The 26,618-nt window shown below is 42.0% G+C and overlaps 1 protein-coding gene across 2 annotated transcripts in view; it reads left to right on the forward strand.

Annotated features, from left to right (window-relative positions):
* The window catches only part of COL24A1 (collagen type XXIV alpha 1 chain), a 321,301-nt gene that overhangs the window by 47,422 nt on the left and 247,261 nt on the right, over positions 1-26,618 (forward strand). For both annotated transcript variants that reach the window (XM_047785408.1, XM_047785409.1), the window contains exons 9-12: positions 12,553-12,597; positions 17,181-17,234; positions 18,363-18,407; positions 24,578-24,631. In XM_047785408.1, coding sequence (XP_047641364.1) covers positions 12,553-12,597; positions 17,181-17,234; positions 18,363-18,407; positions 24,578-24,631 — 198 coding nt within the window. The remainder of the gene's footprint in view (positions 1-12,552; positions 12,598-17,180; positions 17,235-18,362; positions 18,408-24,577; positions 24,632-26,618) is intronic.

Genomic DNA, 26,618 nt, shown 5'->3' on the forward strand with positions numbered 1-26,618 from the left:
CTCTGATTATGTCATAAAACATGTGGAGTAGTTTCCTGAATTAACACAAGTATAAGTTATCTCCTGTATTTAGCTTGTCTTTTTCCCAAACACTGAGTTGTTGATTGTCTCCAGGAGGTAGGAAGATACAAAATTCCTTTTTAAGGTATTGAAGACCCCCAGATACTGGAGGGCAGTCCTTGAAATGAATGTCTAAACCCATTGGATAATGAGCTGTGCTGGTGTCTTAGCGTGTCATGTTCTTTTCCTCTTGGGAGATTTAAGCTGGAGGTGGTATCACTCAGGCTCTGGTTAATTGGTTCAAACCTGATTGGCCATTTTCTAGGTCCCGTTGACCCTCAGCAGGTTGCTTTAGTTGCTACGTCTGTAAAACGTGAAGATAATACTGCTTACTTCATAGAGAGCTGTCGGGAACATGGAAAGGGATAATCCGTGCAACGCAGTGTCCGACAAATAGCAAGCCTTTAATGCATGTTAACCATCAGCCATTTCTCGGGGTTTTGGGCAGGATTCTGACCTCATTTGCTTCCCTCTACAACCCCCACTAAAGGGCTCAATTGTAAATTGCTTAAAAAGGTTCTGATCTCATGGAGTATTTTTCCTCCTATGACCATACCACACCATTCTTACGACATTTAGACTAGTCCTCACCCTAGAAAGTACTTAGAATCTGATAACTCTTTTGAAGCTCTTGGTTGCCCTATGAAACTGAAGAGTGACCATTTCCACCAGAATTGGCCTTGACAAACAGTCATGAATCGGTCTGAGTAATGTTACCTCATATACTGCTGACTGCTAAGGGCGCCTCTGAGGAAAAATCTCATGATATGGATACTACCTTGATTTTATTTGATATTAAATAAACAGGTGTTGCATCTGAATAATGACACTGCATATGAGAGAAAAACTAATCATTACTTAATGAGGTTAGGATGCTTGTGACTCAAGAAATGAGCAATCCAGAAAGGGACAAACTGAGCAAAGCTTGAATGGTTATTGTATGGAGGCATATATAAGGAAATACTGTAGAGAAAAACTTAAAAGACTGATTTTATCCATTCGAGAAAATTCTCCTCTTTTTAATGGCTGCCCTTGGGGCATATGAATATTCCTGGGCCATGGATTGAATCTAAGTTGCAGCTGTGACCTACACTGCAGCTATGGCAATACCAGATCCTTTACCCCACTGCACCCGGCAAGGGATCAAACCTGCACCTCCACAGCAACCCAAGCCACTGCAGTCGGATTCTTAACCCACTGGACCCAACATTTTTAACTTTGAAATTTTACTTACTCAAAGCAGAAGACTATCTACCAAAGACTTATGCACATAATATATGAGTCTTGGCCCGTCAGTATTTTAAAATATTAAAAATATATACTTTTTGGTCTGCGTAAGTCTAGTAAAGTGAAATAGCATTAATTTAAACAAATGGGATCATGGCTTCCACATCTTTCACAGACTTTTGAAATCTGGCTTGTATTGTTAACTAGTGGAAACAGACCCCCTCTGGACATCAGGAATCCTGCTATGCTTATCCATTAGCAGCTAGCTGATTTTTCTCTAGAAAAAGTTTAGACGAAAGTATTTAGAAATCAGATTACTTTCTGATAAATGAAGCATCCATGGTTTACTATGTTTTGACATTAGTTTGGAAAAGTGTTGAAATGATTTTGTAGTGTTTCTAAGACTATTTTCCTCCTTTTCAGAGTGTGTCTAGTAGGGGGAGCTGTATACAGATTTTTAAAGAACAGGTATTGCCAGGAAAGGAGCATAAAGACTCAGTCCAGACCTAGCTATTCATCCACTTAGCAGGCTTGTGGCACGTTTCTGTCACTCTGTGTGCATGTCTTACCCTAATGCAAATGAATAGTAAAAATAAACTCAAAATGAGCTTGATAGACTCTTCCTGTGGTTTGTGTGAAAGTGGAAAGGACCAGACTGTTGGGTAGAATGTTTAGGTAAATTATGAGCTGTTTTTTATGGAATTTACTAATTTTGGTTCATTTTTTGAAACATTGAGGTCACTCGGAGTTAATTCCTACAAACAAGATCCATGCCAGGAGAACCTAGAATAGTGGCTCATAAATGAGGGACTCCTATTCCTTCATCCTTTCAGTTCTATCCTAAAATGCTACGTGACTTCTTAAGGTCAGGATAAGAACTTACTATTCATTCTGTAGGTGATAAATCTAAGATAAGCCCAGAGAGGTCAAGAGAATTGCTCAGGGTCACTCAGAGTTACAGCAGCATCAAGAAGCAAAGCTTACTGATATTGAATCCATTGTGCTTTTAATAGTCTGTGCGTATTATATGAGATTAATAAGGTACTTGGGATTTGATTACTATGAAGTTTATTACATATTTTATCAAATTACTTTTTGGATTATTATAGCTATTACTGTAAATAAGAATAGCTCCTTTATTATGTGCAGTCTTCTATCTGCCACACCCTGTATCCTTTTACCTTAAAGACAGCATATTGAGACAGATACTATGTTCAGTGTATCGTAAATAAGCCAATTGAGGTATACAATGGTGAGGTCATTTACTCGACTATTAGTTGGCGAGTCCGGACTCAAATCCAGGCCTGTTTGACATGACTCTGTTCTTAGTGACTTCTCACCCTGTTTCTCCATTAATAGTAGTTCATTATGCCGATATCTGTTACACGTGTGTTTTAGTACTTCTCACTATCTCAAGCATGTATGCAAGAGGAAGTGCCTTTTTATTTTTCCCAAAAGCCAAGAAAGCAGATGTAGTTGGTGATGACAGGTAATAATGCCTTCATTATATCTTTTCTCTGAAAGTTTCTAGAAATATTAAAATTCTTCAGGTAATCTTTAAAGTGATTGTAAGACAGTTGTGTGTAGGATACTGGCAACTCATGAAAACGGTGAGATAAACAGAAGATTAATGTAAAATGTTCTGAAAACTACATGTCATGTTGAGACAGAAATAAGTAAATCAGTAGTGTATTTTTTCACTCTTAGCAGATTTTTGGTTTTTTGTTTTTTGCTTCTTCCATTTTCTTTTTGAAATCCCTTTCTCCTAGACCTTTTTTTTTTTGACCAATATTAACAACTTTAACAAGCAGTGTGTTTCCCCAGATTGACTGGTTACATGGCCCTAACTTAGCCAGCTTCATTTAACTCTCATTTTCCAAGGAACTGAAGTATTTTTTCACTTCCCACTAAGTGGCTAACTTTGTGCCAAAAAGCAGATAAGTGAGATCCAGGGTGCATTCTGGGTTGGAAAGAAGGCAGGAGTCATAATTCTCAGCTTGGATTCCAGATGGATTTTTAAATCAGTTTTTAATACAGCTGATCAGTTGCTACATTACTGTTGGAAGACTGCTATTTAAAATTGTAAGAACATTAGCAATGATTTCATTCGAAGTGGTATTTGTAGGATCAAGAGGATAAGCCAGATGGGAGCAGTTAAACATGTTTTAGCATAAAATATAAATCAGAACAATTGTGAAATATGCTGTACGTACTTTAAAATGTTATGAATGTTATGAATAATGTATGGCAATATTTTCTGAATATCCAAAAATTCGCCTATTAAGGTTTTATAATGATTATAAATCTGCGTGGATTCTTACTCTATTTTGATGGACTTATTTCAGTGGGAAGTTTCCCTCACACAGGAGGTGCACAGTTAACGTCCTCATGAAGTTGGACAAGGAAGAAAGAACTGCAGCCAACAAGTGGCATGCCTTACGATTTATCAGTTGCTGAAAAACTATGTAGCTTTTCATAATCTATCTATTTACTTTTGCTTTTTAGGCCTGCACCTGCAGCACATGGAGGTTCCCAGACTAGGGGTTGAATTGGAGCTGTAGTTGCCCACCTGCGTCACAGCCACAGCCACACCAGATCCAAGCCACATGTGTGACCCACATCATAGCTCGTGGCAACCCCAGACCCTTAACCCACTGAACGAGGCCAGGGATCCAACCCAGCCCCTCGTGGCCGCGAGTTGGGTTCGTTACTGCTGAGCCACAAGGGGAGCTCCTCATAATCTGTTTGAAGTAAGGACAGTACCGAGGAGGTGCAACACTACAGAGCGTTAACGAGAACGACGATAAAAATAAAAGTCCCTGGAGAGGGACACAAAAATTCTTGTGTCCCAGTTAACTCTCTAGATCATCTTCTCATCTGCTGGTTATTCCTGTAAAAGTCTGCAGAGCTGCATCTTACCGCAGGCTGGCTCCCAGTTCAAGTACCGAACTGAGGCCTGCTGTAAAAGCGGCTGCTTAGGGGCTGTGCTGTCACCGCTGTGGCCATCTCCTCTGCAGTCTTCCACTCCCACTAATGCTAGGGGCAGCTGAGAACAAGGCAACACATGCTGAGCTCCCCGCAGGCAGGCCAGTGGCTGCCACGGTGATGGAACTTGTGGGACTTTGAAAACGTTTCTACATCCAAAGATATTTCCCTCTTGTGATTGACGTGCTAACATTAGCAACAAATTCACTTGGGTGAATGTATTTTTCTTTTCTTTTCTTTTTTTGGTTTTTAGGGCTGCACCCACAGCATATGGAGGTTCCCAGGCTAGGGGTCGAATCAGAGCTGTAGCTGCCAGCCTACACCACAGCCACAGCAACGCAGGATCTGAGCCGCATCTGCGACCTTCACCACAGGTCACAGCAACACCAGGTTCTTAACCTCCTGATCGAGGCCAGGAATCAAACCTGCATCCTCATGGATGGTAGTCAAATTTGTTTCCACTGAGCCACAACGGGAACTCCCCAACATATTTCCGATTCCAGAAAGTTTTTAAAAAATTTTCTGTGTTCTTAGAAAAAGGTGTCATTGGTTGTGTAGCACCATTTTGAGAACTAGTTTGTCACACAGTGTTTCTCCATGAGGGCTAGTTGAGAAGACTGCAGCTAGAGTTGATGGGGCCACGGTAAAGACCAAGTCCTAGTTAGTAAGTCAGTATTGTGAGGAGTTGGGGACTAGGTGGGCAGGAGCCTGCTGTGTGTGGGAGGGAAGCTGGTTCCGAGCAGGCGGTGGAAGCGTAGAGAGGTTCGGGTGGACTTCATCCTGTCACTTAAGTCTTCTCAGTCTGCAGTCACCGGGGATCATCCTTCTAGTTCATTCTTGGAAAGCAGTTCAACTCCTTATTCTTGAAACTTCAGAAACGATACTGCCTACCTCAAGAAGTACTTACATTTCCATGGATGTTGATTTTTATCTTCCTCTACACTCTTGGTTACAGCTTCTTTTCTGATTCTCCATGGCTGTCTTTTTACTATTTCTCAACTTTGCCAAAGGTTTCCATGCGGTTTTTGGCCAAAACATAACTATAGATGTTTGTTTGTATTCCTCAAGGCATTCTGACATGAGTCCTGTAAATTTCATTGGACAAATGTTATTGCAGACTTGGAATTACCTGATCTGTAAAGGAAGGCTATTCGCACACTACCAGAAGAAGAGCATTAAGTCTTGGCTTTCAGATAACCATGTAGTGGTGATGAGCTAAAGGGACACGTGTGAGCGGTCCAGGCATCCTGAAGTGCAGGGGCTGTCGTTCATCCCCTGTGGATTTTCAGCCCAGTGAATGGCACTTACGAAACACCTGTCATTAGGGAATGAATGAATACTGCTGCTCATGCAGGGAAACCTGCATCCTCGGCGCTAGTCGGATTCATTTCCGCTGCGCTGTGACAGGAGTGCTGCAGTTATTTTAATCACATCCTTTTGTCCTACAGTTTGTTCGGGAAACCACTGTTATATAAACAATACAGTTCTTGCCTTCAGTAGCTTACTGTCTAAAAAGGAAACAGATGCTGAAGTAAATCACAAAAGCATGTTATGCTGTGACACGTGCAATGAGGCATATGTGAAAGGGTTTATAGCACATGTTGAGAGTTGCCTAAACTTCTGGGGCTGGAGATGGGGGTGCGTGGAGGGAACAGGGAAAGAGGCAAGATCTGAACTCCCTCTTGAGGAGCGGAAGTGACCCTGGTAGTGCTGTAGTTAGTAGACACGTGTGCTGTGTACACACCGCTCGGGACGTGAAGCAAGGCTTGGGGGCAGGATGCAATCTTGTTTTGGGATTATGAAGTGTGAGGCAGGAGTTGTAGGAAGATAAGGTTTGAGGGGGATTTAGGAGTTAAATTATGAAGGAATTCGTGTGCCATGGGAAAGCACTGATCCTGGGCCAGCGAGCGCCTGGGGGTCGTTAGGAGGGGGCGAACCAAAGGCACATCATTAGTCTCTAGATCTTCTTAGGCATTTCTGCGGATTCTATAGAGGAAAGTTCCTTCCTTTCTGAACCTAAAGTTTATGGAAGGAGGCCCAAGGTAGGAAGGCAAAGTGATGACACAGAAGTTGTCTTATGCCATAGGGGCTCTTTTCTCCCATGTAGGAACCATCTCCAGCTCAGTGAATCTCAGTCCTTCCCATTTCTTCCTGTTAAAGGAGGAAAACCATTCATCTATAAAGTTGACACCATGGAGATTATATCTTTTCTCAATTCATATATACAGGTACTACTTGCTTTGCATAGTTCTGATATACACAAATCTCACTCCCATGGTTTAATTAAACACCAGTCTCCCAAAGCGTAGTTCACATTTCACTTACCACAGCACATTAGGTGTGATGAGCTGCATAAAGTGTAGACTTTGCTTCGGGCTCTTCAGCTTACAAGTGACTACGTAAATCACAGCCGTGCATCATCGCTGTCAGTGAGCAGTCATCTCATTTCATCTTGAGTCTCTTAGTGGTGGGGCACTGCGCATCCAGTCCTGCACAGACAGCAGGGTGCAGCTGCTTTGCTTCTTTCTCTCCCAGGCATAGACCTATGTGACATTTTACACAAACGGATAATCAAAAGAAGCAATTGCTAGCAAAGATGAAAGAACACTGTCTGACTCGTTTCATTCAGTGTGGTGATCTCTAAGCCCATCCATGTTGCTGCACGTGGCATTATTTCATTCTTTTTGTAGCTGAGTAATATTCCATTTATATATGTATGGATGGATGATGAATCACTTTTTTATACAGCAGTATTTATCACAACATTGTAAATCAACTATACTTAATAAAACGTTAAAAAATGAAAAAAGACGAAAGTACAGTGAAATAAAGGAACAGTAAGAACACAGACATTAGAATTGAACATAAATGGAACTACAGAGAAAGGGCTGATCCTGGGACACTGCTGCTGTTTGAGAGCCTCTCCATATGCAGACAGAGGAACTTAGGAAGCCAGACTTTCTGACTGAGGAGGAAAGGGTTGTGATGAATTGGGCAGAAAAGTCCCAGAGGAGGTCACAGCAGCAAAATCTGTACATTAGAAGAACTCTCGGAGCCATTTCATGAAACCGAAAGTGCAGAGGATAAAAATACTAGAGGTTGACCACACCCCCACGTAGAAAGGAGTCTTAAGAATGTGCCAAAATCATAGAAAGTAGGCTTTGCTCGGGTGGTTATTTACATAAGACAAGCACCATTCAAACTCCTTTTCCTAAATTTTTGGAAGAAATGGCACTTTCTCACTGTTTGTAATGTTTTAAATTACACCATACTAAATTAATATTGGTTTAACATCTTTTTCATTTTCCAATACAGAATGTAACTGAGAGTGAGAATTTTTAATGTTTTGACAAAAAATTTTAAACAGGGCAATTTTTGTAGTTTTTTCCATTATTGGGATTGCTTTGTGTGGCTTCAGCTTGTATGGGCAGCTGTATGGTCCTGTGCCACCAAGCAAAGCAAGGGTGGCCTCTGTGTTCATGGTACCACTGTATTCCTGGTGGACGAATGTTTTATTGGTATATCCACATTTGAATTGTCTGGGTAATTTCAGGCATATTCTTGAAGTTTGTTTCTTTTCCATCCCTTAATGTTTCTGATTTGACTCTATTTTATATATAGATATATAAAATATATAAAAATATATGAAATATGTATATATAATATATAAAATATACATTAAAACATATAAAAGATATATATATATATCCTTCGTGGTTACCTGTTGATAAAATATTTGTTAGGGTTCAAATTCTTGTTAAAGTAAGGATTAAAATGAACCTCTTTCTATTATAACTAGATTCTAAGCCTCATTTATTATTGGAATTCTTGGCAAGGCAACTTTCTATCACAAAAGTTGAGACAATTCTGGAACTCACTGTAATGAGTTTTTAATCTGTTACAGAATTTGGAAATTTTTCTTTTTTTTCTTTTTTGGCTGCACCCATAGCATGTGGAAGTTCCCAGGCCAGGGAGCAAACCCTTGCCACAGCAGTGACAACATTGGATCCTTAACCTGCTGGGCCTCAGGGAACTCCTGTCTATTTTTCTATTAGCATTCCTTAAGAAGTATGTTCACATTAGTTTGTTTCAGTATATTCATCAGAGAAAAATCATGTGTTGTTAGTTATTGGACGTTTTTTGTTCTTTTACCTTTGTGAGTGCAGGAAAACCAATGACTCAAATAGTGCTTTCAAGAGAATACAATATCAGCAAATTAAAAAAAAAAAAAATATCAGGCCCTAGGTTGGAGTTATGTCAAAGCTTGAATATAGACATTTTTCCCATGAACTTATTTCTTTGCTTTTTAAAATGTTACAGACTAGTATTTAAGTACAAAATAAATGAGGCCTCTAGTCATAAATCAGGGGTAAATGGAGGCTTTTATACAATAGCAGTGCCAACTCCCATGTATTACAGTACAGTGTTACACTGAAAAATAACAAGATACTTTTTCTCCCCTTTATTACCTTCATCTCAACATTAAAAGAGTTGAGATATATTGAATACATAGAATCTGTTTTCCCCCGGGTAACTCTCAAATCTCAGTCTCTGCACCAGCTCATTTATTCATCCGCATCTCTCCCTCGGTTAATTAATTAATGAGCACTTACTGTGTTTAGGCGCTGGGGATGCCGGTATCTAGGATAAGCTAGAGAAGGAACCTGAGCTTAAGCTCTGTCAGGGCTGCTGCGCTGTTTCTAACTCCGCCCGCAGACCTCGTCTGTGACCACCTTCACCTGGGCTGTCTTAACAGCCCCTGGCTGACCCCCTCATCCCTCTGCTCACCCCAGCGTCCCTGTCTTTGTTTCAGGTCACATGTCCACGGGAGCCTGAATCTGGTTTTTCTCTAATACATACCTCAGTCTTACCTGAATTCTTCTTGTAACTTCAAGCTTGAATTGACTCTTTTTTTTGTCTTTTTGCCTTTTGTTGAGCCACTCCCACGGCATATGGAGGTTCCCAGGCTAGGGGTCAAATCAGAGCTGTAGCCACCGGCCTCCGCCAGAGCCACAGCAACGCGGGATCCGAACCGCGTCTGCAACCTACACCATAGCTCACGGCAACGCCGGATCCTTAACCTACTGAGCAAAGCCAGGGATCGAACCCACAACCTCATGGGTCCTAGTTGGATTTGTTAACCACTGCGCCACGGTGGGAACTCCTGAATTGACTCCTATAGATGTCCTTTTGTTTTCATTCAAAGAAAGCTGAAAAAAAAATTACGGATTCAAGTCAATAGAGAATGCTGGCAAGAAAAGAAAATTTAGCAATAATTTAATTCAGCGCCATCATTTTACAAAGGAACCCTTGGACACTCACGACATAACTAGTTGGTGATGAAAGTGGTATAGAGCTTAGTGTGCTTGATCTTTTCATTTGTGTTAGCAGTAAACTAAACCAAACCAAAACTGTTTTGTTTCAATTAGACTGTTTTCATTGCAAGGAGTGGACACTTAGGCTAACTCAAGGAAGAGAGAATCATTGCACTCCTCTTTAGAGTGCTAAGGGGAACCGGGGACCCGTGGAATCTGAAAACAGGTCCTATAACAAGACTTGGTGTCGTGGAGACGGGCACTGATTCACAGCTGCTCTGTGCGTCTTGGCAGCATCGGTCTGTGGGTCCTTCTTGCTTTTTCTATTCGTACTGCTGCTCGTCTGCTCTCTCTGCACCTGCCTTTTTGTGTTACCTGGCTTGTCTTCTGACAGCTTTCCTTCTCAACATAGCTTTTGCCTCGTCTCAATTTTTTACTTACAATTTGGCTTTCTTCCCTTCCTCTTAGACTGCCTTTGTCAATCTCTTTCCAGCTTCAGCTAAGTACCTAAATCAGTCCCCCTCCCCTTCCTTTTTCCTTCTATTTACATTTAATTCAAAGGAAAATTTGACTGGCCCAGCTTGCTCCTGCTAAGGCAAAACTCTTGACTCCGGGTGAGCTCGTGGGCTACTGATTGGACTTCGCGTTGGCTTCCCGAGACCGAGCACCGACTCCTGTGGCTGAGACGGAGTGGGAGCGAGCTTGGGAGGGAAACCTCAGGCCCGTTGGGTGCCGCCTTCTTGTCAGAGTCTCTGGACGAGGAAGAATCCCTTCGAAGTGGATCGCGCGTTCAGAGGATGTTGGGATCAACAGGTGTCGTTCGCTGTCAGCGTGCTTCAGGGGAAGCAAGCTAACGGAGTCCTGCCAGCACGTGTTCTGTTTCCTCGTGGGCTGAGGAGGAGGAAACTCTGGTTAGAGAAACAGTGGCCACGGACAGGAGTGTGTCGCTAGACTAAGGGTCCACAAAAACAAAGACAAGGAAGTAAATAACGATATAAACGGTTATTTTTTAAAGAAAAGGAGATCGGCCATGGCTCCTCACTCCTCCCCTTGCTGCCTCTCTCTGTCCTCCTGGAGCCACCGCCTCTAGCTTAGCATTGAGGACATTGCTCATTTCCTGTTATCACCCGTGAAAAACTTGGCTGTGTGGATGTTTTTATTTGCAGAATCTTGAGTCTCCTCTTTTGGAATTAGGCTGATCTTCAGCTATTTTAGAGTGTAAACTCAGAGTGAAGTTGTGGGTGTATTAGATGCTACTGGTAAACGGGTAACTTTAATAATATCATGGTTTATGAAATATCATTTCTTTTTTTGATTTGTCTTGGTTGCTTATAATTAATGTTTGAACATTCGATGAGAATGAGGACAGCCTACGTTTGAGCCTGAGACCGATATGGACGCAGAAAGTAAATAAAAGGGTAGATCACTCAATTCTTGGTAAATCTCTCAGACCAACAGGGCTCCATCTCACGACTTGGGTCGTGTCGTTCCATCTCTCAGAGCTCGGCTTCCTCCTCCGTAAAAATGGGGAGGAGACCCACTTCGTGGCATTCGTAGCATTGGATGAGGTGTCTCCAAGTGGCTGAGCACACAATGTCTAGCACATGGCCGCTCAGTGAAGGTTCTTCGTACCCTTCTTCTCCCCCGCTGTCCACCCTTCCTTCGCACGGCCACTCTTCCGACGTCTGGAGCTGACCACAGAGACCGCACCTCCCAGAGACAGCCCGTTTCTTCCGCCCTCTTGTTTTTTCCCTCTTATTCCTCTGCTACTAATAGGCTTACGAAATATACAAATAACACAAAAACTTTTCTTTCTGACTTGCTTTCTTGTGCTCCCTGGTCTTCTCTCTGGTTCCCAAGAGGCCTCTCACCTTAAACGTTTACTTTTGTTTTATCACTTAGAAGCTGCTTAAGTCATTTCCTTGTTTTTCAAATAGGCATCTCTCCTAATTTCCCCACTATCTAACCAGAGCAGCATTCTCTTACGCATTAATCCAAGTTCATACCTCTCTGTGATTAATCCTGAATGATGTTTTTTTACTCCATTACCCTATATCCTGAAACCCCAGAAAACTTATCTCCAGTTTACAGTATTTTAATTTGAAGCTTTTGATATTTGTAAACTATAATTCAGATTTTTGAAGTTTGGCTTACAATTCTAAGAGGTGTTTTTTTTTTTTTTTTTTTGATGAACCGTTCCTTCTTTTATATACACCAAAATCCATTAAACAGGAGGTTGATTTACTGGTTGCCGGTTAGAGCTGTGTGCATTTGCTCCAAAGGGTCCTTTGTTTCTTTGTTCCTCTCCTTTCTTTAGCTCCCTTCCTTTTGCTCATAGAAGATCTTTCTAGAGGATAAAAGTTATTATCTATTTTATATCTTTGGGCGTTAATGATAAAGATCGATTTTATTTTGGTTCCTATTTGGAAAAATTTTTGTTACTAATTTCTTTTTACTGATTTCTTTTTGTTACTGATTTCCTAGCTTTACAAAACCCCTTTTGATGGACCTGTGAGCAGAGTCTTATTCACTCATTCATGGAGCGTTATGACAATGACTTAGATTAGAGAAACTGCCTGGATATGGTCTAGTTTTTCAGGAATTACAAGCAGATAATGTCTGGGGGGCATTTTGTTTCAGCATTAATCACTTAAAACCAACTTTAAAAAAGCTTTAGCAAAACCTAGCAGATCCATTGCTAGATACGAGCCTTTTTTATTCAAAACTATGCTACTGTTTTAGTTAATAATAACAAATCATTCAAATAATGCTCAAATTATTAGTAAGAATTTATTTAATAAATTTTTTTATTAAATTAAAAGGTTAACATTTAATAAGAAATAGATGAGTGAGCATTGCATTTGCATTGATGAGAAAATCAAAAGCTGGAGTAAAGACAGCAGTGGTGGCTCTTTGGCTTAAACGAGTTACCTTTCCTGACGTGTCTTCACCTTCACCCTTGCAGGGGCCCAGAGGATACCCGGGGCTTCCAGGGCTCCGAGGCGAACAGGTGAGTACTCTTCCCTTGCAAGACGTGTGTCTTCCTCGTGAGAAAGACCTATAGTAGGAAACGCTGCTGAGAGGTTATTTTTCCCCACTCAGCTCTTTCATTTTTTCTTCATGTGTTTACTCTCTTCAATACGGGACGGACTTTGAATGGACCATCTGTTTGAGGGGTTTTCTTGTCGTAGACTGGCTTTTGCCGTCTGTCTAACATGCTCCAGAACAGCAGTTCTTCAGCATCTGTGGGCCACAAACCCCTGGGGAAGCTCCTCCCCCTCGCCCCAGCTTCCCACGCACACGCACGCACGCACCTGCACACGCCTGAGTTTTTGTGCAGTTTGGGGGCTTTGTCTAGTCCCCAGAGCCTGTCCATAGCTCCTCGTTCCCTCTGCTCGTATGAGGGAATGCAAATAACCTTTAATAACAATCCAGAGTAGGATGGCACATATGCTGCTTGTTGTCCATTCTGTACACACACACACATTTCAAAGTCAGAATCGTTTGGGAACTATTTAGTATTTGATTATGTTATTTCTTCTCTCTCCCACCAGAAAATAATGTCATTATGTGATAGGAAAAAATAAGGGCGTATCTCTTGTTTTCAAGAGAATGTGTCCTCGGCCAGGATGAATAAATCAGTGCAAAGGAAAGAGATCAGCTACTAACTAGGGTGACAAATTCCATAATGGGAGATTTAGCAAAAGGAGCCTCAGGAAGCCCTAAAGGGAGCGCCAGAGAGAAAAGGGATGGATTATCCCTGAGGGAAATTTAAATGAAGAAATAAAGCCAATTTTCTCTTTCATTGACTGTCAGCGGGCAGCACAGCCTGTTCAGTCCCCGAGGCACAATTTGTCAGGATTGCTAATTACTGGGCATGGCGAGCAACGCGGTAGATGCGTCTGTGGCAAAGTACCATCTGTTTCCCGAAGATCAAACAAGTGCTGAAAAGCATTTGAGCGTTTATGGGAAAGACCCAGAAGGGCGAGCGGGAGTAGTTCCTGAAGAGGAAAAAAATCCCTAGAATACTGCTTTGGCAGAGATGTGTGGATTGATTCCAGTGAGGAGAACTTGACACATCGCAAGTAAGTGAAAAACTGGCCCTTGGTCAGGGGTGACCAGCGCTCCCCGACTGCCCTGTGCCCCGGTTCTGTGATATACATGTGATGGTTCTGAGGGGTGTGCTTTTGAGAAGAGCTCAGAATCAGTTTTAAAGATCGGAAAATGTATCCTGGGGTCCGTTCTTTCTGTTTTATTTCCAGAAAGAGAGAGTCAGCATCGGTGATGACTCTAGGGACAACCCCAATCATTTTGCATTTTATCTGAAAATGCGGTGGCTGTTAGGAGTGTAAGTAATTTGCTAGGAGACATTCACTTCTGGGAGATTTGTAAATATGTATAAAATGGCCAGCAAACATTTGGAAAAGTCATTATATCATCTGCGCAGGCTCTAGTAATAAGAGCTGTCTTTTACTGTGTCCGTATTAGCTGCCAAACTATACTGCTGCGAACTGGAACGTCAAGTACTATAATCATTTATTGAATATTTCCATATGTGAACTTTTTTAATGTCCTGCAATGCTAAGAATTACTGCAGTTACCCCTACTTTAAAATGTATTTTTACACATTGTTCTGTGTAACAGGAGCAACAGACTGCTGTTAACTAGTCCCTCAACCCAAGCAACTCCCTGGACTTGGGTTTCCTCACCTGTGAAATTGGGAAGTTGATGGAGATCATCTTAAGGTTCTTTCCAGCTCAGACATTCGGAGATGATATGAGAGCAACAACCTTGGCTCCTGGGAGACTCTGTCCCCTCCCCCCCCCCCCCCAGCCACACTGACGCTGAGCGGACGGCCCATCTCTTCTCTGGATGGGCAGGCCTGTCTGTGGACTAATGAAACCTCCACACAGTAACTCTGTGCCCTTGGCCTCACTTTTCTATTTCATTCCGAAAGACCTCAGCGATAGGGAGGGCCCGTGGTGGCAGTGCTGGGACTCCCGGTGACGTGGGCCTGCCCCAGAGCGTGGGCTTTCATGCTTAGAGGGGGAGGCGGCATTGGGGCAGGTGTGCTGTTCCTAACTGGTGTCTGAATTCCTCCATCCATCTCCAGATTGAAGTAAGCCGTCCCCCCCCCCCAACCATTTCAAAGCAGAGTGAATTGAGTTATAGTGTTTATGTGCAGTTTCTTTTGAGCTGCTGTGCTTGTTCAAGTGATTTCAGGGTGTGGTTGGCTTAGATAGGTTTGTGCCACTACGACCCTGCCGAGGACTTCCTGGCGTGCTGTGTTTACTGCTTTGCAGTCGAGCTGGACTTGTCGTTGCTGGAGTCCTTTTGTGTATTTCTCCGTGCAGCTGGAGCGTGTTACGCCTCTGCGTGCGTCTTTACACCCTCCACGGAAGTTCATTCAAAGTCGCATTTCATTTATGTCTTACACCTGATCGCTTTTTAATTGAGGTCAATTAAGCTAATTTGCCTATGACACTAATGAAACACTAATGTGGTGGTTGGCATTAGCCACACTGACCTACAGAAGAAAAACAGCTTTTTCAATGTATTTCTCTGCTTTCATTGGCATGTCCAAATATCGAGTCTTGTGGACTATATTTGGTTATGGGCCTGGGCGTTTTAGAAGTGGATGGGGAATAAAGGAAGCAGTTGTAAATACACTGAAGCAAATCTCGTAATTAAAGGGCCGCTTTTCCAGAATACTGCTGGAAATTATCTGCACTTCAAACCTGCATTAGTGAGGCAGCCGTGATGCTCTTCTCTGGAGTTAGACCTGCCGATTTAAGTCCTGGCTTCCTTCTTACTCACTGAGTGAGTTTCCTTTGGTGACACATCCTCTGTCTTATTTTTCTCATCTGTAAAATAGGAATAATGTTACCTGCCTTATAGGGTTTGAGCAGATTAAATAGGATAATAGAAATAAAATACTTGAAATGGTGCCTGGCACATGATAGGTACTCAATAAACGTTGTTATGGGAATAAAACATATGTAAAGTTAACAAGGTGACATTTAGTATATAAATATTGCCTCTGAAATGCATAGAATGTAATCTGTGTACATTTAGATGAAAATTTTCTGTAGTTCTCAGAAGGCCACTGGTGATTCACATTCTGTTAGGTTGTCCATTGTCATCCGTATGGCAGGTGTCTGTAGGCATATGTACATGCGTGTGTGTGTGTGTGTGTGTGTGTGTGTGCAGACAGGGGGTGACAGCGTTGGTCAGACTCTGAGGGGTTCACACCAGTCCCTGCTCCTGACGTGGGCCGGTCTCATCTCGTCCCTGTATCTACAAAGGCGCCGGAGAACCCGTCCCTCTCGACGGCTCTGAAGGACTGAAGTCCTCGGCCTGGTGACTGGCGCGGCCAATGGTGGCTGCTGGAGCGTGGGAGGCGGGGGAAGGAGGGAGAGATGAGGGGAAACGGGGACACTGAGAGCGGGAACCTGCGAGAGAAGCGTCCCGGAGGCGCCTACACGTCTAAAGGAGGCGGGGGGCAAGGACTTCTTCCTGTTCCGCTTTTCTTGTCTGTTTCGTTTCTACATTTTCCACATTTTAGAAGTTTTCGGTAGTTAAACTGGAGGTAACACTCTTCTGTGTTCTTCAGAGCAGAGGGCAGGGGGCCTGTGTCTTTTATTAGCGCTTCTGCCAACAAACAGGAAATGAACTTTACACGAGAAGCAGCTATGAAAATTGCCATTGCCCTTAGTGGTCAGGTGGGGGCAGCTGAACGCACGTGCTCCCGTCATTTCCTCGGTTCACAAATTGCTTAATAGACCGAAACTCTGATAAGCTGAACGAAGAATGAATGAATAATACATCAGTGGATTCTTCTCACTCGAGAGGCATTTTTTCTCACTTTTCCACACAGTTCTGTGGCCAGTTTCCTTCCTTAGACCTTTGAGTCCCGGAGATCAGCCTTCCTTGGGCAGCGCTTGTTTTAAGTCAGAAATACAAAGTGGTCCATTCCAGACGAGTTTGCCATCCAAATTTGATAGGCGAAGTTTTAGATAGACCTACATCCTGAATCGGGTATTTACCGCTTAACGTCCATTTACTTACTCCGATTTGCTGGGAAGGAGGAAGAGGCGCTTTTGACGTCCACTGCCCCGTTAGTCTCTGGGGCTCATGCTCCCATGGTGAAGGGGGGTCACAGGGTGGCTGAGACAGGAAGGAACTCAATCCGAAAACATAACCGGTTATTAAGAAACACACCAACTCTTCCTCTAGAAGAAAGCTTTTAAAAATGTATGTGTCACTGGATTTTTTCCTTCCTCGATTTATCATAATTGATGTGTCATTTAGGCCCCTAGCTAACAGTTTTCTTTATTTTTATGGAATAATTATAGCTCATTTAATTTTAAGTCGATGATTTTAGTCAGATAAGCATGTGAGACCCTTAGTTTTTTTTTTTTTTTCTGGCCGTGCCTGCAGCATGTGCAAGTTCCCGGGCCAGGGATAAAACAAGATCCTTAATATTTTTATGTGGAGAAAATATTCTTTCCAAATACGGGTATTATGGATGCACCAAATTCATTTCCTTGGGCTTCTTTTGACTTTTTTGTATTGTTTTATTTTTCATTTTAGGGAATTCCAGGATTCACTGGTGATATTGGTTCACGTGGTTACCCTGGCAGGCAGGTGAGGTAACTATGTTTAAACTTCTCTTTTTAAGTTCCTCTTGGTTAATATATGTTCTGATATCGAGTTAATGTTCAAATGACACGTACCAAAAATAAATTACACGTACCAAACTTATCCCAATATCAAAATTGTGAAAATCCTTCAAGAATTTTACTGCAGAAAAATTTCTTTAAAATGGGAGTGATGTGATACACAGTGGGGCCTTCTAAATGAAAACGCCCAGTGGGCTGATAAGATGTGAAAACAGCCCCACTGCCACTGACAAAATGGAGTAATGCTTTTTAGAGTTAAGACTCCATATGATGAGCAGCATTTTTTTAACGATACAGTTCTGAAAACTCGGGACGCACTTGGCTGTGCTGCAGACACTGCTGTCTGCATGATGTTAACGGTTCAAGCCTGTACACTGTTTGGAAAATTCATTCTAATCACGTCCTATTTACTTTCCTCTGATTTCTGACTTTCTCTGGCTACTTCATCTAGACTAATGAGAGGGCAGACTTTCTTTCTTAGGCCTTCATGACTGGATTAATTACTGTTAAAATCAAGTATTTGTTTGGCATACTAGAAAACTGTACTTATATAAAATAGCTTTTTTATTCTTGAAAATTAGGGAACTAAAAATATCAAAAATAATCTATTGTTAAAAAATTCCATTTTTAAACCTTTAAAAATATGTGGAGGGTATTATATATGAGTCTTACCACTGAGTAATGACTTGTATTATTTGTGTATATCTGAAAAATATAAAATATAAATACTCAAACATATGGACATTGATCTGAAAATAAAAATGTATTCTTTTTTAAATGTGAATATGTTTTAGATAAGTTAATTAGAAGTGTTTGAGAAGAAATGTTTCCAATGAGAAATAACTTAAAAATAATTGTTGTGTCTGACAGTGTATTAATCTATTTATATAATTTTAGGTATTATATTGGTGTATAGATTATATACAGTGTCTCTTTTGCTTCTGAAATTCTGCAATTCCTTGAATGTATTTAGTTTTCATGAAGTGAACGGAGTTCTGAAGTTTGTACTTATGACAGCGATACCTTTTGATTAATCTGTTTATCAAGAGTCCTTCAGAAAGTCCTGACGACGTATGTCTTTTGTTCACGCCAGGGTTTAGCTGGACCCGAAGGTGATGCAGGACCCAAGGGCGCCCGCGTAAGTGTGCAGTGTCGTCACTTTGTTAAGTCTGCTAGCGAATAAGTAGAACGAAGTACACGGAACAGCCACGTTCGCACTTTCCTAGGAACTTTGACTGGGAAGCAGGTTTAGCCGGAAAGAAGTACACTCATTCAATAGACCTTTTTGCTGCTGAGGCCCCAGGGAGCAGTCTTTCAGTGTAGGTTTTTCATCTTTCTTTTGTAGCTTCTATGTGTGTGTCATTTATGTTATTTTTCTAGCACCTAGCTAAATGTCCAGTGAGTTAGAAATATGCTCTATAAACATTTGTAGGGAGTTCCTGTTGTAGCGCAGTAGAAGCGAATCCGACTAGGAGCCGTGAGGTTGTGGGTTCGATCCCTGGCCTCGCTCAGTGGGTTAAGGATCCTGCATCGCAGACGCGGCTTGGATCTGGCCTTGCTGTGGCTGTGGTGTAGGCCAGTGGCTACAGGTGCAATTAGACCCCTAGCCTGGGAACCTCCATATGCCTCAGTGCAGCCCTAAAAAGACAAAAGCCAAACAAACATTTATAGTATTATTTACATGTGAACTGTATCTAGACCCAAGAAATCATGATGAGAGAAAAATGAAGAGGCAAAAACTTTGCATTCATGGCCGAGATGAGAGTATGAAACTATCTGACGTAAAGAAATATTTGTGGAGCAGGAAATAAGCTAATCATATGCAAGAACATGCAGTTAGAGTTCTAGCCGTTAAAGGAGTTAATAGCCACGTTTAATCCTTAAGGGAGCACAAATAAAATTTACTGTGATGTGTCGTGTTGTACACAGCAAATGAAAATCAGAGCTGGTGCCAGGAAAAATTAGTAAATTAAACGAAAATGTTTATTTATAAAATTCTCTGTTTTTAATAGCTGTTGTTTTCCAGAATCTACATCTGTACCTTCTATTATCTGAAACACATTTTGAAGGAAAACAGGAAGTATTTAGTATGCGCTATAATGATGCCTTAATTTTAAAAATTCCTAAACATTTTCAACTACTTCGTGTGTATTTTCTTCCTTTATTTTGCCATCAATCCTGTGTGTGAAGTGGGAGAACGGGTGCATGTCTCCACTTTTCAGATGAGAAAGCAGTGAGCTGTGGAAGTGCCGTGATGCAAGGGCCGTAGCGGGCCTGTGACCCGCCTCCTCTCCCCTGTGGTTCTGTGCTCTCCCCCATCCCTTGCTGCCCCCAGTCTTGCACCGAGTGAAAGCACAATGGGGAAGAGTCATATATGATGCATTGAAACTGCACCAAAAATACATGTTGCCTTGGATTCGGAAAAGCGAGAAGAGGGGGTGGACGAGAACGTGGGCTCTGCAGTTCGACAGCCCTGCCGTTTTCCCTGAAGCTCTTATTAAACAGCTTGGTGACTTCAGGTGTCACTAAACCCATGCGCCCCATTTTTCTCAGTGTGTTAAAAGGGGTGATGGCGAAACTTACCTTTAGGAAGTTATGAGAACTACCCGATCTTAAATAACAGTCTTAAAGCACAATGCCTAGCACATAACATGCACTTTTTTGCAGATTCTGTCATTATTACTGGAATTGGGGAGGTGCTTCTGTGCGTGAGCTGAATGCCAAGACCTGTTATTTGGTGTTGTGCAGTTTTACTGCTTTTTCGTGCCTTGCGTCAGTGATGCCTGTAGCTTTTTAAAATTCTTTTTTTTTGTATTATAGTATACATTCTTTGTTGTTCCCTCCCCCATTTGTATTGAAAATTATTTTCTAGGTTGTAACCTTTTAAAGTTATTTTTTAGATTTTGATGGCCAACTTCATTACAGAATTTTTAAAAAGAACAACACATCTAATCTTCTCTGATTGATTTAATTGATTATTCCTTCCATTTTGCTTTGGGAGTGTGGCAGGGTCAGGAGAGCCATTGCTGTAGGTTTCACATTCACAGAGGGTCTCAAAGGTACACTTTTGACATTAACTGTGAATGTGGTTAAAATGACAAAAATCATGAATTCACACTGACAGGATTGTTTTTCATTTAATTTGTGTCCTATTACTGGATTGTATCACATGCTATGCACTGTAAACTAATATTTTTATAAATCATGTGATAAGTTTATCTTTTGACTGGCACCATTATTTGATCACATTTTTTGGTGTTAAGATAATTACTCTAAAATGTAAATTTTTAAAATAAATCATTTCGTATCCCTCCTTTGGCATTTCTTTGTGTAATAATGTGCTAGGTGCCTCAAAAAGAAGTATGTCGGCCTCTCCTGACCATTTAGTGGCCCTGCTAGTGACACAAAATCGTCTCTACCTGGACATAGAACCTTCAGTCCAAAAAGCAAAAGCATGTGTGTTACTATTCTTGTTGCCATTGTTTTATTAACCCTAAACTACAGGTTAGTGGTGGTAATTTTGAGACTGGCCAAACCCCATGTGATTTCTGCTGGGTTGGCGTCGGCGTCAGCGTCAGCATTATCAAGAAACCCTTATGAAACACCTGCGTAATTACACGTAGCATCGTTCCCTTTGAAATCTTTGCTTGTAAAATGTGCTGGTGCTCTGTGCAGACTGTGTTGAGTGGAGGTCTGGCTTTTCAGCTCTTGAGTTTTCAGTTGATAATATAGCTTGCTGAGAAATATACACCAGTTAGGGTGTTTGTGCCTTTTATTTATAATCAAAACTCCTGTTGTGTATATTAAAACAAAAGCTGACTGTTTTTAAACTTGAGGCCATCTCTAGCTGATGATTCTGAAAAGACATGCAGCTTGTCATCATAACTCTAAGTGTTCTGGTAGCAGAAGGACTTCCGGATGCTTCATTTTAAAAGAAGCCTTTCCCATCCTCCAGATGCTTGGCTTTCAAGCAAACAAATTATATATGTTTCATCATTAAAGTTAAGTAAAAGGAAATTGTTTTTTTCTCTTTTATTTTTTGCTTGTTCATACAATTTGTAGAAGGTGGGAATTTTTAAGGTATTTTTTCCTTATCAAATAAAAGTGCTCCTCTTGCTGTGTCAATACCCAGCTAGCTTTCACACTCAGGAGCTAAATCCTGCCTCTGCTTCTTACTCCAGGCAACTTGGAAATGATTCCTGAGACATTTACTTTTTAAAAAAACATTGTGATAACACATACATATTAAAATTCACCATTTTAACCATTGTTAAATATACAGCTCACCGCCGTCTTAGTTCAGGCTGCTGTGATAAAAATACCGTAGACCGGGTGGCTTGAACAGCAGATGTTTACATGTCATGGTTCTTCAGTGTGGGGGCAGATCCAGCATCCCGTGAGGGCCCACTTGATGGCCGGTAGGTGGCTGCCTTCAGGCTGGATCCCTGTGTGGCAGAGAGAGCCCTCGTCCTCCTGTCTCGTCCCACGTGGCCCTGGATCCCATGCGTGGGGGCTCCACCCTCGTGCCCTAACTTCCTGCCGAGGTCCCCCCTCTGAGGACCATCGTACTGGGGATTCGTCTTCCACGTGCGGGTTTCGAGGGCACACAAGCGTGCCGTCCACAGCGGGAGGCACGAAGTGTGTTCGCGTTCTTCTGCAGCCCTGACCACCGTCCGTCTCCAGCACCGTTAGAAACTCCCCTCTCCCTTCCCTTCGCCTCCTCCCATTTCACTTTGTGTCTGGAGTTTGCCTGCTGTGTACTTCATTTATGTGGAATCATGCAGTGTCCATCCTTTCATGGTGGCTTTATTTCACTTCGCATGACTGTCTTTGAAATGCAGCCACCTTGCGGCATGTATCAGGATTTCCTCCTCGTTAAGGCTGGATAGTATCCCAGTGTATGTGCGTGCCACATTTTGTTTATCTTTTCATTTGTTGAACATGTGAGTCGCTTCTACCCTTTGGCTGAGGTGAGGAATGCTGTACAAAGGTACTTTTTTAAAACCTGAGTTCTTTCTTAATGTATACTGCTGTGGAAGAAGTTATTCTGAAAAGTCACCCATTCTCTGTAAGTCAAAGTAAGTAGATTTTATTTCTAATTTAGTCACAATCACCTCCTATATCTTTCCTATATATATATTATTTTTTGTCTTTTTAGGGCTGCACCCACGGCATATGGAGGTTCCCAGGCTAGGGGTCCAATCGGAGCTGCAGCTGCCGGCCTGCACCACAGCCACAGCAATGCAGGGATCTGTAGGTCTGAGACCTACACCACAGCTCATGGCAATGCCAGGGCCTTCACCCATGGAGCGAGGCCAGGGATCGAATGTGCATATCCTTATGGATACTGGTCGGGATCATTACTTCCGGGTCACTGTGAGAACTCCTTAAATTTTGGTATACCCGGGTTTTCTCTGTATTCATAAAACCATTCTCATCCCATCTCTATTTCAGTCTCTGGTTCAGAAAATTCCTTTATCTTCTTCTAGGAGCTCTGTTCTACCCTTAAGGCGTCTACTCTCCCTGCCCTTCAGATCCAGCGTGGCTCCGCAAGGTCTTTCTGTGAGGCTGTGTCTCTAGTTCCCGGCCAGGACAATCCCGTTGGAATGCCTCGTCGTCACCACAGTCCCCAAATGGCTAACAAAACGCATCCTCTTTCTACCAAACTCAGACTTGCTGTTTGTTTTCTCTCTCAGTGGTTACCGCGTGCTTATTGGTCCACTGGAAAACTTAGAATCGTCTTTGCTTCAGTCCTTAGGGACAGGTACAGAGACTTGGCTGAACCACTGCAATCCACATGAATTTTATAATCTGCAGATTTGATTATGGCGAGACTGTGCCTAAAACTTTTTTGATGACTCAGTATAAACTCCAAACTGCCCATCATGACGTGAACGACTGTTCATGATGTGGCCGCTCTGACCTTTCCCATCTCACCTTTTGCCTACCGGTCACATGGAACTGTTGTGATTCTATGAAAAGGATGTCATTTTATTTCTGTTGATGGATTGGTGGCACATCCTTAGCCCTGAGTGAAATACCTTTCTCTTCCTGCAAAACTCAGCTCAAAAAGCTTTACCTCCTCCGTGAAGCTTTCCTGAATCTTCCCTCTAGGCAAAGTTGGTCATTCTGCCTTCCGAGTTGCTGTTGTATCTTGTGTAATCACATCACACATCACACAGTCCCGTCTCAGTTAGCATGTGGTATTGCACGTATTTGTATGACTGTCTTTCCTAATGAACCTGAACTTCTCAGGAGCTCTGATCGTCATATTCATGTCTACGATCCCTGTTCCCGGCACACAGGGCACCCTAAAATGGTATTTTGTGCATCAGTGATCCAGACTCATATTCCTTCAAATTTGGGTCATTGAAAAGCCTTCCAACAAGGTTTCCTACATTCATTCTTTCCTTTCTCAGGTGTCTTCTGTATCCTGTCAAAAGATGAATATTTTAGAAAAACAGCTAACCTCAGGATACCACCGCACTCCCCCAAAGTCCAGTAGCTTCCAATCATCTAAAAATAAAGTCTAACATCCTTAGCCTGAAACGTAAGGCTCTCGTTCGTCTATTCCTCAGACTGCTGTACACTCTATTTGTTAAATCGATGAGGCAGGTTATTATTTGCTACAGGCGAGAAGTCGCAGCTACAGGTGTGTTAGGATAAAGCACCGTGCATTGTTGTCTGTGCATACCTGTCGTTTCCCAGGCCGATGGGACTCCGCGAGGGCTCAGCAGGTCTGCTGTCCGGAGCGTCTCCTGCAGAGGAAGCTGCTGGTTAACCATGCGCAGATGCTCCCAAGTCATCTCTGTCTCTCTTTCTCTAGTTGTATTTGAAGTGTCCTTTCTCCACCCTCCGCCTAGCGAGGTTCTGCCCACTGAGTGGGCGGACCTCGAGGGCTGGTCCCCTTTGAAACTTCTCCGATGGCCCTTCCTTCCCGTCACGTTGGGATGAATCGCCACCTCCTCCACACTCGCCTTAGTCTTTGGAGGTTTCCGTTCTGACCTACATTTTAGTTAAGTGTGTGTCTGTGTGTTCTGCCCTCTAGGCGAGTCAGTGTAGAGAAGAATTGGGGCTTGTTGATTTTTATTAGCCACCGCATGTTAAATTACACTTCCTACTCTTTTTCATTGAAAAGATGGATCTACAATTTGTAGAGGAAAAGCACCAAGGTGAGGGCAGGCCATTCATACTGTTTAGCCCTATAATTTCCTATTACTATGAAGAGCTTTGAAGTATCTGTAGTCAGAATTACTTATAGGATGAATATTTAAATAAGTTAATTAAAGATTATTTGCTTACTTTAAGGGTTTCATTGGCTCTCCTGGAGAAGTAGGACAACTGGGACCTGAAGGAGAACGAGTAAGTCTGTTTCCTTCAAATACTATTTCTAAAGTGATATACTTAGGGGAGCAGGGCTCATAGACCCAGATGGCAGGCGGGTAATCTTACTGAGAGAAATGAGCTAGCTTTAAGAAAATTCACCTATCAGAAATATAATTAAGCTCCCTTGAATTTTATTGAATTTCATTTTAAGGAAGTAAGGTGATACTTTATGGTTAGCTATTTTTAATTTTTAAAAACACAAGTTGAAATTATCTAATTATGAAAATTTTATTTTGTAATTGATCTTTAAATATAAATTCTTGAAAGGTCTTATGGTTTACAATGCAATGTATAATCAATAATTCAGCCTCTATATGTTTTTTGTTTAATAATGGAAGTTAGCTGTTCATAAATGTAGGTACTCATGAATAAGGTAGAATCTTTGCAAATGGTTTGTTATTCTTATAAAAATTGATCAAGGTGCATACAGAGTTCCAGCATGCAAACTTCATTATCTCTCGTTTTCAGTGCCCTGTGCAGTTCAGTGTTTTCTCATTGCATTTCTTTCTTTACACTGTTGATACTAATTCAAAACGAGTAGAATCAAACACTGTTAGCATGTTTCCAGGTTTGAAATCAAACACTACTAGCATGTATTTTCAGAATCTTAGTCAGAATTTAGCATTTGACTCTTATTAGGTAAGTGCTGTTCAGGCAAACTTTTTTCATTTCTGGAAACTGTTTTTTGGCAAATGAAAGTAAGTCAGATTACTCTTTGCTAGATGTATATTTCAAATGAATAGTTTGAGTGAATGAAATGATGTTTTCTTGTAATTACTTAATTTCGCCTGGAGAGAAGGAATATTCAGATTTTAATGCTCCGTAATGACAATTAAAATGTTGGGGCTCCGTGGTGAGATGAGGCAATGAGGCGAAGATATTCCCTCGGGGAGGGCACAGGCTGTTCCTTTCACTTGCGAAAAACATCTCCAGTGCGATCCCCCAACCGGCTGCGTAGCCGCAGCCGTGTCACGCAGCAGACTTGGGGCGACGCTGCCAGTCTGTCGTGTGAAGAATGAGCTGCTGCTTACTGACCGAAAGGAGTGTATACGTTCGTGTTGTTAGTTACTCTGCCGCTTGTGATACAAGCCTTTCCTCACCTTTGGGCACGAACTTATTTCTGGTCATGGATGTGAGAAATAAACCAGTTGTGTGTCCTTGTGAGATGTCACCCTCTCGAATTTAAGAAATTCGAGGAAAAGCCCTTCCCGCAGGCCAGTAATACACGGCACGTTTATACGGCAAGTGCTTAAATAATCTTGTCCACACTGTTCTCAGGCTTCTTGCTGAGGTTTATGGAAGTTACTGAAGTTTTTGAAAAGAATTATTTATTTTAAATGTTCGGCTATATTATGTAAAGGTGCATAAAATCCTAATGAAATGAGTCCTATTACCCATCTTTGAACTCTTTTTTTCGTGGAGACATTAGATGAATATTGATCCAGCGTTGTTGAGTGGAAAGTAAATGCTTACCTCAATCAATTATACCTACTAACTTATCTGCATACAAGAATCCCAAGCTACATGGTTCTGACAGCTTTCTAAGTCTCCGCGTCTTCTAAGTGATGATACGTCTCAAGGGCTTTTAATGATTAATATGCTTTAGGCCGCAAGTGAGAGAAAATCCCAATTTATACTGGCTTAAAAATGAGAACATTTCTAATAAATGGAGATAATGGCAAATGCTTTGTCGAATGTTACACATATAGATGGTGTAGGCGCTTGCTTCATGTGGATTTAACTCCTTTCATGGTCAAACAGCCAGCGGGATAGGTCCTGTTACCATTCTCACCACAGAGAGAAGGGCTTCCTTCAGACTGCGGTCAGGTAGATAGAGCAGAGCAGACTGAGTACGTAAGTGCTGTGCCCTGTTGCTGCTCGTTTTGCCCAGAAATGCGCAGGTAAGGTGTGGGCCCCGAGCACAGTGATAGCATCGCCCTTCCCTCTGCTTTGCCTTGATTAA

The sequence above is a fragment of the Phacochoerus africanus genome, chromosome 6 (assembly GCF_016906955.1).
Source record: "Phacochoerus africanus isolate WHEZ1 chromosome 6, ROS_Pafr_v1, whole genome shotgun sequence".
NCBI lineage: Eukaryota > Metazoa > Chordata > Mammalia > Artiodactyla > Suidae > Phacochoerus > Phacochoerus africanus.